At 46.5% G+C, this 12884-nt stretch overlaps 1 protein-coding gene across 1 annotated transcript in view; it reads left to right on the top strand.

Annotated features, from left to right (window-relative positions):
- DDX31 (DEAD-box helicase 31) overlaps positions 1–12884 on the top strand; it is a 68321-nt gene that overhangs the window by 10301 nt on the left and 45136 nt on the right. The window contains 7 exon segments of the mRNA XM_040632110.1: positions 4023–4067; positions 5410–5451; positions 6592–6656; positions 8221–8340; positions 8451–8557; positions 9578–9813; positions 10534–10713. Coding sequence (XP_040488044.1) covers positions 4023–4067; positions 5410–5451; positions 6592–6656; positions 8221–8340; positions 8451–8557; positions 9578–9813; positions 10534–10713 — 795 coding nt within the window.

Here is a 12884-nt window from a genome sequence, read left to right as displayed (position 1 = left end):
CCTCTGAGGTGGATAAGTGAGGAATGTATTTCCTACAGGTGACTGATTTTTTCTTCCCTTTGGGCACTTTTCAGTGAGGTAATTCATATAAAGGACTTAGCATTATAGCGGTGCCTAGCTAGAGAAGGAGAGAGGCCAAGTATTGCAGTAATGTGGGAAAGTCTCATCCATTTATAAATTCCAGGAGGGTTTCTTGCTAGCAGTGGGTTTTTTGTTTTTTTGGTTTTTTTATAAGGTTGGAGAGTTGGGGAATATTTGAGCTGGCGTGGGTCCTGTAGTTCCAGCCCAACTGTCTCATTTCATAGGTCGGTGACCTGAGGACAGGAGAGATTAGATTCCGTACCTAAGGGAGACCATGTGGTGGGCAGCTCTGCTCAAAGCCTGGCTCTGAGTGTGTCTTTAGGCAAACCATTTCATCCCGCTGTGCCTCCGTGACTTCAGGTGTCGTGCATGTCTCCCGGGGTTACCACGAGGCTCCTGAGCTAAAGCTCGGGGGGTGGGGTGGGGTGGAGAGCTGGTGTCCAGCTTCTGGAAGCAGTACCTGCCCGTGAGGCGCGAGCTCTCACTGTCCACAGCACGGCTACATGGCTAGTGTGAAAGGCAACGATTTGATTTGCTTATATCTAGAAACGTTCACCAGCCATGTCTTCATTTTTACTTATTCCATTTATTTTGGCGTGAACAACAGTTCGTTCTATTAAAGATTGAAATATTCTGTAAAAGGAGTTCTCTAAGTCCAAATGTAATTCATTTATTTCAAGTAATATTCAATAGAGACCCTTGGAGTTCATTGTAAAATGATCTGACCTGTAAAAACCTATCTGGAGGGAGCAGCAGACTCAAGGCACCCAGCAGACACCCAGCAGAGCCGTAAATTACTCTGGTGATGGAATGAGAACGGATTGCTTTTCTGTGTTTTCACTCTTTCGGTTATTTGGGCTCTGATTTTTTTTAACAACACATCCATCCTTCTTTACTCACTTCTGCCCTGCGAGGAATTGATTTTTCTTTCTTCTTCTCTGTGTAGTAACACCTTTTGAAATGTCAGAATCTCCTAACGTCACACTGTGGCACGTTGCTACTGTTGTACTAACATGTTTGCCGTTCCTCGCCCGGGCTTCAGTGCAGCCTCGAAGACTTGCTGTCGAGTACAGACGGCTCTAGTTTGAATTCCAAATCCTTCTCTCCTTGTGGGTAAATGTTTCCTATGCAAAACATGAAAACCATGCTTGTAATTGAATCTGCTCTAAATCTGCGCTTAGCTCTACACTAACATTGTTTTGATTAATTCCTAAGTGTCTGTGAGCCCTTCAGAGATGCAAGACACCGCTGACTTGGAGGCCTGTATCGGGTTACTTTTTGTGTAATTTCTCTTATTATTATCTTTGTTGTTATTTTTTTAGATATAATGTACATGTTAAAAAAAAATTTAAAAGAGGACCAAACAACACATGGTGGGAAGTCAGTCTCTTATCCTTCCCTCTCCCCCATGTGGCACAGCTCTCTCGGGGTGCGAGGTCCTCCCGCCAGCCTGGGGGCCCTCCCAGGGCTCGTCTTTGCAGAGAGAGCAAGTGTGAGCGCAGAGTTCCCCTCCCCCTTCAGTCGGAGCTTCTGTGTGTTGGTTTTTCTGTTGTGTTCGGTTTGCTACACAAGTGGTTGCTTGTTGTGCATGATGTTTTGTCCCTTGCTCTTGTTTGCTTGGTATGTTTTGGGGTCGTTTCTTAGCCGTGCCCTGCCATCTGCCTTGCCTATTTAATGGCCGTTGAGTATCCCGCTGCCTGTCACTACGACAAATTCACTGCATAAGTCCCTCCTTGGTAGAATTTACATTATGTCAGTATTTTGCTACAAACAAGGCTATTCTCCATACTTCACAGTCTGTAAAATATTTTACTTTTTTATGCGTACTTACGGGTGCATCTTCTAGAGAAATCCCTGGAAGTGGAAGTGGCATGTTTATTTGGTAGATAACGCTGCAGTTGAACTTCAGTGGGTGAAACCAGGGTGTGCTCCCCACAGCGGGGCACCCAGGAGCCCTGGCTCGCCTGTGCCCTCGTGACACTACCAGCTATGTTGGTTTTGCTCATTGGACAATGGAATTGAACATCTCTTCGTATGTGTAAAAGCCATGTTTTGAATTCTTGTTTCCATAAATTGGCTATTTACATTCTTTCTCCATTTTTCAACTTAAGTTGTTGTGATCTTTTGTATTTTTATTTTTATTTTTATTTTTTTTATTTTTTTAAAGATTTTATTTATTTATGTGACAGAGAGACAGCCGGCGAGAGAGGGAACACAGCAGGGGGAGTGGGAGAGGAAGAAGCAGGCTCATAGCGGAAGAGCCTGATGTGGGACTCGATCCCGGATCGCCAGGATCACGCCCTGAGCCGAAGGCAGACGCTTTAACGACTGCGCTACCCAGGCGCCCCTGTATTTTTATTTTTTAATTGAATCACAGACCTTTGTGAACTGAAGAAATTGGCCCTTTCTCTTACACGTGGGGTGTTTTCCCCTCATTTTGTCATTTAATACTTGGTTTTGTTTAGGTATTATTTTCCCATTCTGAGTTAAAAATTTTTACCAAATGGGGCGCCTGGGTAGCGCAGTCATTAAGCGTCTGCCTTTGGCTCAGGGCGTGATTCCTGTGTTCCGGGATCGAGCCCCACATCGGGCTCCTCCGCTGGGAGCCTGCTTCTTCCTCTCCCACTCCCCTGCTGTGTTCCCTCTCTCGCTGGCTGTCTCTCTGTCAAATAAATAAATAAAATCTTTAAAAAAAATTTTTTTTTTTACCAAATAGGATTTATTAGTGTTTTTTTTAATAGTTTCTGAGTTTTACATCATCTATAAAAAGGCCAACTTAATTCCAACTTTACTTTTCTGACTTGGTTGTTGATGTCTGAATAATTTATCTTTTCCCTACTGATGAAAAATGCACCTTATTTCCTACAATTCTGTGTATATTTGATTCTGTTCTTTTTTTTTTTTAAGATTTTATTTATTTATTTGACACAGAGAGAGAGTGCGAGAGCACAAGCAGGGGGAGAGGCAGAGGGAGAGGGAGAAGCAGGCTCCCCGCTGAGCAGAGAGTCTGACTCAGGGCTCAGTCCCAGGACCCTGGGGTCATGACCCAAGCCAAAGGCAGACACCTAACCGACTGCGCCACCTGGGCGCCCCTATATTTGATTCTGTCTTATTTGCTTTTGTAATCTCAATTTATATGCCAGTATCAATTTTTTTTAATTATGGTAGTTTTAATTTGTTTTAATATCTGATGTTTTTCAGACATATTTTGGTTATTCTTGCACATTTATTTTTCATAGGAACTTTGAAATCAGCTTGTCTGAATATATGTATTATTTTATATATGTCGTGTGCATATATGCGTATCTGTGGCAGTTTTGTTAGGTTTGCACTACGTTTGTGGGTTGACTTAGAATTAGCTTATTTGTAATATGGAGCCATATTATCAAGAATAGGATACATTTTCCCATTTATTCAAATTTTATTTTATGCTCCTCAGAAGTGTTTAAAAATGTCTGTCATATAGATTTTGAACATTTTTTGTCAAGCTTCTTGTTGTTGCTGCTCTGGTGTGATTTTTTTCCCCTTCCATTGCATTTTGTAACTTTTTTGCATAAGAAGGCTGTAGGTTTGTGTATATTAATTTTGCGTACAGCTACTCGACTAAGTTGTCTTTTTTGTAGTAGATTTTCAATTGATTCTCTTCAGGGTTTTATTTTGTTTTGTTTGGTTTTGTTTTTTAGTATAAAATATTATCTGCTAACAATGACAGGCTTACCTCCTACTTTCCAGACTCATACATATTTCTTTCTCTTGTCTGATTGCATGGGCCAGCACCTTTAGAACAAGGTTGCGTAATAATAAGCGTAGTGGGCATCGTAGTCCCTTTCTTAATGAGACTGCCGCTGATGCGTGCAAAGGGCCCCTCAAGTTCTCTCCACCTGGAGTCCTGTGACCTTAGTCCACCCACTCACGGCATTTCTTTCCTACTGTGTCGATAGCGCAGTGACGGCCCCTATGCCCTGGTACTGGTGCCAACGAGAGAGGTAAGCAGTCTCACCTTCGGGATGGGTTTTAAGCAGGTACTTTCCTTTTGGAAGTAAGATCCTTTTGAATTTAAAAGTGGGTTTTACCATTTTTCTCCCTTCTGCACCCTTACCTTTGCCTGGGGCCATCCTTTTGGTTCCCGTCAAGAAGAAAAATTCAAGTACTCTTTGAAAATCATAAGCTAAGTACGGAAAAGCATTTCCCTATTGTCTAAAAACTAATGACACTATAAATTTCTGTACTTTTAAAAGGAATTAAAATAATTACATATTCTACTTTTTTGGTTTGTTTTATAACTTAATTAAAAATTAGAGCAGTCGGCCTTAAAATAGACTTTTTTTTTAAAGAGGCTACTGTACCAAAAATTTTACTTGTTCTTCGAAGTTAAGCTTCTTGACATTTTTCTTCTTTCTTGGAAATCTCTTCCGTCTGATCTGTTTTATTTGCCTAGAGAGGCAAGTTTGGATTAGGGTATCTGTTTTCTATATCAAATGCTAATCACTTCCTTGCAGAGAATTGATCATGGAGATGGAGGTTTCTACTTAGCCTGTTACACAGCCTGCCGTGATGCCCTGTCTCGGCTCAGTCCTGTGAAGGAGTAGGCATGAAGCTATTTAAATTTTTACAGCAGCAAACTTGCTACTTCCCTAGGATGCATCATGAATACTGAGCATGTGGAAACTATATACATCTCCTTGGATAAATGGATTATGTTGAGGCTTCTTGATGCTGGTTAATGGTTATAACCTACATTAATTTTCACTTTCTCTGGTTTCCACTGGGCTCATTGGATTTTGTTCCTTTAATAGACTTGGGGAGTGACCACCTTTCAGTGCTCTATTTGGCACATTCGAAGGGTACCACATACCACCTTTAAAGCAATGTGACCAGAGGCTAGCCCGTGGACCACTATTCCAGTTTACGCCCTCCTGCATATTCTGTTCTCTCTCTTCATGAAGGGAGGCACATTCAGGGTGATGCTGTTTCACTTCTCCATCCATGGGCTGTAGACTTGTACTTCTCTGTGTGGCACTGTGGGAATTTAAGCCAGCAGAGGGAGCACAAGACACTATTTTTGTACACATCCAAGGAGTGGACGCAGTAGCTCTGTCCACAGTCTCCAAAGTGACAGGTTTCAGAAGCAGTGTAAGAACAAGGTGTCTTGTTCTGAGCAGATGCCATATATCAGATTTTGTTTTTCTCAAATCTCAACTTAAGGTCTGAGTTGGAATCCTAATCACTTTACATTGTCTAAAGGTTTTTAAAAGTTGGGGGCCCGAGGGTGGGGAAGGGAGGTGGGAACAAGCTTGTTGATTATATGTAACTTTTCACTCTTTACAGCTGGCTCTGCAAAGCTTTGACACTGTCCAGAAACTGCTCAAGGTAAGGTGAGCTGTGAGTTCAGTTTTATCTTTGTGTTCCCTGACTTTCTGAGAAAAGAGAAGTCGACCAGTCCTATCTTTGTTTTCAAAAAGCAAGGAATTATTTCAGTTTTTCCAGGTTCCCTGGCTGTCTCTGTTCTGCCCAGGTAAAATTTGTAAGATTTTACTGATTTACACTTTACTAACTGCCAATTTCTAGCTTAGATGACTAGTGTTTCCTGGTGCTTATAGTACTGTAGCTTATTCACCGTGGTCCCTAGCAAGCCACACGTGGAGATGCACAGGGACAACCCTGAAGCGATTGCATGGAAAGCTGTACATAGGGTCTAAGAAAGAAGAGAGAGAGGGCTTCAGAGCCAAAGCCTGCCAGCCTACCAAATTAGATGGAGAATTGATCTGTCCTTTCTTTTGTTAGGGGTGGGGAGTAAAGAAGGTTTGTGCTTGGGTTTTATTGTACCCAGAAAGGGAAAAGAGGCAGTAGACTTAGGGAAATGTTTTTTCAACTGAGGCTCCATGAGGAAAGGCAGAGAAGCTATTGGAATCGTTTAGAAAGCCCGCATTTCTCTCACTGTGCTGGAAGCTAGTTGTAGAGCTGTAATCTAAGTGACTGCTGCTGGTGTCCATAGCAGGGGCGATGCCTAGGACTAAGTGACTGCTCCTGGTGTCCATAGCAGGGACGATGCCTAGGACTAAGTGACTGCTGCTGGTGTCCATAGCAGGGGCGATGCCCGGGACTAAGTGACTGCTGCTGGTGTCCATAGCAGGGCTGATGCCCGGGAATTATGTCTGCACAGTCACGCCTCCTACAGTGAGAAGCCTGGGTCTTCCCTCCCAGCTTCTCTAAGGAAAAAGAATTTGTAATTGGTCTCTGTGTCTTCAGTAAAGGGGGGCTTTGACGGGGGACGTGGGTGGCTCAGTCAAGGTTAGGCATCTGCCTTCGGCTCAGGTCATGATCCCAGGGTCCTGGGATTGAACCCCACATCGGGTTCCCTGCTCCACAGGGAGCCTGCTTCTCCCTCTCCATCTACCATCCCCTCCCCCACCTTGTGCTCTCTGGCTATCTCTGTCAAATAAATAAAATCTTTTTAAAAAAGTGTAAAGGGGGTCTTTGCAATGATTTTCGTCTGATATCTTTCCATAGCCATTTACCTGGATTGTGCCTGGAGTGTTGATGGGAGGAGAAAGAAGGAAATCAGAAAAAGCCAGGTATGGGGACCCTTGTTTGTTATCCATTCCTGTTTGGGTCTGTCTCTTCTGCCTTCCTATTCAGTGAGTCTTGGTCCTTGTAAACCTGGAGAGAGCCTTACTCAAACCGTGCTTCCTAGTCCCAGAGCGTAGGGACAGATTGAGGCAGCAGGGAGTGGTCACCTCTCGATGGTGTTGTCTTAAGGAATACTGATGAACCTACAATGGGTTCACTTCTGATGTGGTTGGTAGCAATGCTCACTATCCTCCTAAGTTCTGTCCCTTCCCTCCAGCACCCCTTAGTCCTCCTTGTTTGGTGTCCATTCCCCTTGGTGATTCTCTTTTGTCTGCATTGGGAGTTTAGGGTCTTGTTGTTTGGCTCTGTAAAAACAAGATTATAAACTTCCATAATGTTCTACACTTGGTTTTTTATATCCAAAACACTGATTCCTAATTCTGTATTGGAAGTGGTAATGGGGGTCAGGAGAAAATGTTGCAACAGGTAAATCGCAAATCATCTGTATTCTTTTTGAAATATTTTTATTGTATTATATCTTAATGCTCAGTAGTAACACCCAGTCACGTGTGTGTAGTTTGTAATTGAGGAGTAAATATTAAACTTAAAACCTAAAGGTATTGGTTGGATTTGATTCAGCTATAAATAACAACAGCCAACAGCAGTGGCACAAACCCGGCTGTTTTCTTTTTCTTTCACATTTAAGAAGCCTGATGGTAGCCCATCCCAGGCTGGTATGGTGCTCTGGTATCAGGATCTAAGTCCCTTCTAACTTTACCACTAAGTGAGGCTTCCATTTTTAAGGGTACTGCATAGTCTTAGAGAGTTGCTAGAGCTCCAGCCATTACATCTCGTTCCCTGCCAGCAGGGACAAAGATAATCATACGTCCTTCCTCCAAAGAGACTTATGGGTTTTGCATATTCCCTTTGTCCTTCTATCCCATGCTCGAACATAGGCGCACGACCATACTTAACTTCAAAAGAGGCTTGGAAATACACTCAGCTAAAAATCGGAAGCTTTTACTGCTGTGGAAATATGGGATAAAGGATGTTTGGGAGTAAGAACTGAAGATTTGTTCTCCCTAATCTACAGAACAAAGCTGGGGCCCCGTTGTGTGGAGGTTACAAAAAAAGATTCAGTATAAAAAAATATTCTAGCCATTAGATCACATTGGTGTGGGATAACTCATTTAGGGTGGAGGTTCCCTGGCACAGAAACCTTCAAGAACAGGCTAGATAACCATCTATCTGGAATGTTCTAGAAAGAAAGGATCCATGGATCAGATAAAGGGCATTGGACTATATAGTAAAGATTCCTTTCAAATGTAAGGTTTTATGAATTTAATATAATTTTGAATCTTTATAATTATGTTCTGTACGAGAGAAACTTGGGAGGAAAATGGAAACTCAGATATATCTTTGTATCCATTTGTCATCAAGTTTGTCGTGGCTTCACACTGTGCACATTGGTGCTAGATGTGAATCTGTCTCCCGTGCCTGTTTCGGGTGTTTTCTCTTGATACAGCCCCCTTTGATTTACTTTCCTTTATGGTACATAATTTTAAACAGACTCCGCAAAGGAATAAATATCCTTATCTCGACTCCTGGGCGACTGGTGGATCATATAAAATCCACGAAGAATATTCATTTTCGTCGGATACAGTGGCTGATTTTGGATGAAGCAGACAGGTGAGCCTCACCCAGAAGCATGAACAGTAGGAGGAGAGGGCTGCCTCTGCTGGCCTCATTGCAGTCTTTACTTTGCATGCAGAATAAAATCCCCTCTCTTGAATCCACAGAATCTTGGATTTGGGTTTTGAAAAGGATATCACAGTGATACTCAACGCCATAAATGCTGAATGCCAGAAACGACAGAACGTCTTGCTGTCGGCGACACTCACTGAAGGTAGGTTGAAAAGGAGTGCTCTTTGTTCTTAACCGGGAGGGAGGACGTAGATGTAATGTGTGACATTTGTCCGTAGTGGTTCTCAGCACTGGGGGCAGAGGCTGAGGAGGGAGGTGCCCCTAAAGCACTGCCTTTTCAGACTCTTGTCCTGCCTTCCTCTTCCAGTCCCATCAGGCTCTCCCGTGCTACCCAGGGCGTGGGGGGGGCAGCCAGGGCAGATCCTGAGCCACCTCTGTTAGGAGAATGCTCCCAGTGCTCGTGGCAGGGCGAGAGGAAGAGAAGAGCCAGACTTCCGTCCATCCAGAGGTTTCATGAGGTTTTTTTGTGGGTGTTATCAGCCTACCTTCCTCTTAAATAACATTGACCCTTAAACAGAGACTTCTTTAAGTTCATTTCTGTCTTTCCATCTTCATGAGATGGACATTCTGAGCCCTCCTTCATAGACAGGGCACTGAGGCCTGGCAGAGTCACCCTCTTAACACAGCACACAGCTCGTTTGTTCTCAGGTCTGGTTTACTCATTTTACTGACCCTATGGCAGTGTGCACATACCAGTTCTCAAAATGTATCCTACGTAACGTTAATTTTGAGAGAGAATCCATGATTCTGTGCTCAGAAGTTTGGGGAATGCCACACCTTTCCCCCTTGTCTTAGAAATTCCTGGTGTGTGTCAACACAATAAAAGTTCTGAGAAGGCCTTTAAACCTATAAAATCCTATGACAGAATCCTGTGACGCCCTTTTATCAGTAGATAGAGCTGTAGAACCCTTCTGGGGGCTGGGAAGACAGCTGTTAGCATCCCTTTCAGTGGTCTTGCCCGGGTCGGAGTTGAGAAACACTGGTATGGATTCAGTGGGCCTGCCCCACCAGGTCAAGCAGAGGGCAGGCCCTTGGGGCCCTGGTGTTGCCCGTAGGGAGCCTTTTCATCAGCCTGGACGTGTGGTGTGGGGGGTGCGCCTACGAGACTAGTCTCACAGTGTATGCCTGTCACCTGTTTTGCCTCTTTCACTTTTGCTCCAAGGTGTGACGCGGCTAGCTGATATCAGCTTGCTCAATCCGGTCAGGATTTCTGTCCTGGATCAACACCATGGCCAGTCTGACCCAAAGGGCAGAGCAGTTCCTGAGGCCTCCCCTCTCCCAGCTGCTGGCGAGCCGGACAGCTTTGCCATTCCAGAGAGTCTCGACCAGCATGTGACACTGGTTCCCAGCAAACTGAGGCTCGTCTCCCTGGCGGCCTTCATCCTACAGCAGTGCAAGGTGGGACCGCACGTGAGGCCGGATCAGTCGAGGGAAGAAGGTCCCGTTTTCTTTGTGTCAGGTGTTCATAGCAACAAATTGAGGGACCCTCACTTACACACATGCACAGAAATTTTCCAACTCCGCCGTGTTTGCGAACACAGACCTTAGCAGTCAGCGGTTCTAGGGTGGTGGTGAAGAACCCGAGGTCAGGGATGGCTGCCAGGTTCGACGTGAGATCTGCCCGAATCCTTTTGTGGGCCTGAGAACCAGGAGTGTCGCAGGTGGCAGAAACATGCTGAATGCGGGCAGACAGAGGGGCCTGTGCTTGTGGTTTTGAAAGAATCCCAGGGTTTTTGTGTTTATTTACGAGATCGTGTGCGAACTTTGCCTGATATGTGGGAGAATAGTAGGTGCCGGGCCTGGAGGGTGAAGCCTCACGTCTGCTGCGTGCGTGGTCCCAGCCAGGGGGGACAGCAGCGTGCAGCCCCAGCCTACAGCGTATTGGTTTGTCTCAGATTCAGGAAACCCAGTCCAAGTTACAGCTCTGTTGTTTTCCTTTCATCTCCTCTTCGTAGCATGTTGTATCAGGATTATTTTTGTAAAATAAGTCAAAGCTGTCTGTCACCCGCGTTTCCAAATCGGGGCCAAATCCACCTGTGTGTTTTAGAGAAATACTCATTTTAGTGTCATCTGATCTTAAAAAATGTGGTGGTTCTTTCCCTCTTTGTACCGATGTAGTTTGAAAAAGACCAGAAGATGATCGTCTTTTTCTCGAGCTGTGAGCTGGTGGAGTTCCACTACCACCTCTTCGTGCAGACCCTGCTGAGCCGCCCCGGGGCCCCGGCGTCAGGGCAGCTGCTACCATCTGCCTCCGCACGGCTAAAATTCCTGCGGCTGCACGGCAACATGGAGCAGGAGGTGAGCACCGCACCGGGCCCCGGGAGCGGAGGCGGGGGCGTGCCCCCCTGGGGTCGGCGCTGCCTTCCCTCTCAGACCCCACGGGGGCAGGCGGGGACGCACTTCAGTTGGGTGACCCGCCGGCTCTGGAAGCAGTTCGGCTCGGCTGCGTCGGCGTGGGCGAGGGCGTCCATTGTTGCCGTGTGCTCTTGCTCCGGGAGCTGCCCTCTTCCACCTGAGAGAGCTCCCGGGCCCGCCTTGGCCCGAGTCTGCCTCCAGCAGCTGTTAGGGCAACAGAGCACCGCTAAGGAGCTGGCACCAGGGAAGGTTTTTGCCTTTTTAGTACCCAGTGTGTAATTAGGGCTTGATGTCTTCAAATTAAGAGCATTAATGGAGCTAAATTGTGGATCCCATATGGTACTGCTGAGCGCGACTGCTGTCATTGTCAACAAGATACAGCGCTTTCACTCTTAACACCTTGGTTGGGAGAGGGGCTTCAGGGTCTCAGTTCTGTCCCGGCTCTGAGGAATACTGTTGTTCAGGAAGAAGAGAATAGCGTCTCCCCGATTTTAGGTTCTGAGCCACGTGGCCCTCATTCCGTTGAGGGGGTGGCGGAGAGCAGACTGAGGGGAGCCCGCTGGCGCTGAAGGAGGACGCGCGGGCCCTGCAAGGGGGAGCCATCTTGTCCTTAGAAGGAGGTGACCAGGCGCTCACACAGTTAGCAAGAGACAACCAGGAATCGGAGCAAGACTTGACTGGAACCAGCTTGAAAACGCACAACATCTTTAGAGCTGAAGGAGACGTTAAAGTCATCAAGTCCAGCCCCCTTCTTGTGCTCGCTTTTGTCGTTTTAGTCACTAAGGATGTGGAGCCTCAGGAAGGGGAGCTTGCTCAAGGTCACTCAAGGACAGAGCTGCTTATTTACCACAAGATTGCGTAGAATTTCCCGAGTAGTCCAGCCTTTGTGCGCGTTATAAACTCTTGGTTTTCAATTTCAAAGTCCCTGATTCAGTTGAGTTTGTTGATTTCATCATTTAACGCCATTTACCGCGTTTATTCCTCATCCTCTCAGTCTTCTTCACCCAAGGCCTTCTGTGGGGCGGGCGTGAGGATGACGAGGGAGCCGAGGACGGGCTCGGGAGGATCTAGGAGTTTGAAGAGGTCACGCAGAAGCTCTGTGTGAAATTACCTCAAACTGTTTGCCTCACATTCGAAGGGCAGTGGTCCAGCAGGGTGCTCATGGCTGTGTGCTCTGGTCCCGCCTCCGCCTGTACTGGCTGCGTGACCTCAGGAGAGCGTGTCGCCTCCCTGTGCCCCAGTTAGCCCGTCTCTCAAAGGGAGGGGACGGCACTTCTTACTTCACGGGGTCGGTGTGACGGTGCACTGAGTAAACACAGAGTACGTGCGCAGCGTAGCACCTGGTTCGTGTGCGCTCTGTGAATGTAGGTGCCGTTACTCCTGTTGTTCTGGCTCCTGCCCGAACGGTCAGCCTGCCACTTGTGGTGTTCTGTTTATTAAGTATTTAGCCTGCACGGCCTTCTCCTGAGATGGGTAGAAGATGGGAGGCCATACCTCTAGATACCGTTTTGCTGGCTTTCTCGTCCCACACTAAGCTAAAACCATCCCCGTCCCGTCTGCCTCGCTGCTGCTCCACAGGACCTTAGTACGGTCTCCCTGGTGGTTGACGTGGCCCTGGCCACGTTTCCGAGCGTTAGGAAGAAGTTGCCATTTGAAGAAGTTGCTGCCTGATCACTGTGAGGAATGCTCCCAGATCTGAATACATTACGTCCAGTCCTCAGGACATCTCACGGGCTTTTATGAACTTCTCTGATTTTTTTCTAATTTTCACCCTACAACGCATCTATTAAACATGACCCTTCTAAAGACTGTGCAGCACTCTGGGCAAATGCAGCTGTCCTCCCCGGGGCCTGGGTGCCATTCTGGAACACAGCTCCCTGGGTCCAGGTGCCAGGCCAGACCCTCTGCTGTGTGCGCGTCCCTTGGGCAAGAAGGGACTTCACCTTTCTGTGCCTCAGTTCCTCCATCTGGAAATGGGGGTGGTAATAGTACTACTCATGGGGTTTCGTGGAGGTGAGGCGAAGTTCAGGCACGCAGCGCGTAGGCCGCCAGGTGGGATGTGCCAGCGCCCTGTGCGTGCTGGTTGTCATTACCCACCGCGCTAAGTGAGGGGT

The sequence above is a fragment of the Ursus maritimus genome, unplaced genomic scaffold, assembly GCF_017311325.1.
Source record: "Ursus maritimus isolate PB19 unplaced genomic scaffold, ASM1731132v1 scaffold_17, whole genome shotgun sequence".
Lineage (NCBI taxonomy): Eukaryota > Metazoa > Chordata > Mammalia > Carnivora > Ursidae > Ursus > Ursus maritimus.
This window is presented reverse-complemented; position numbering and strand designations above follow the sequence as displayed.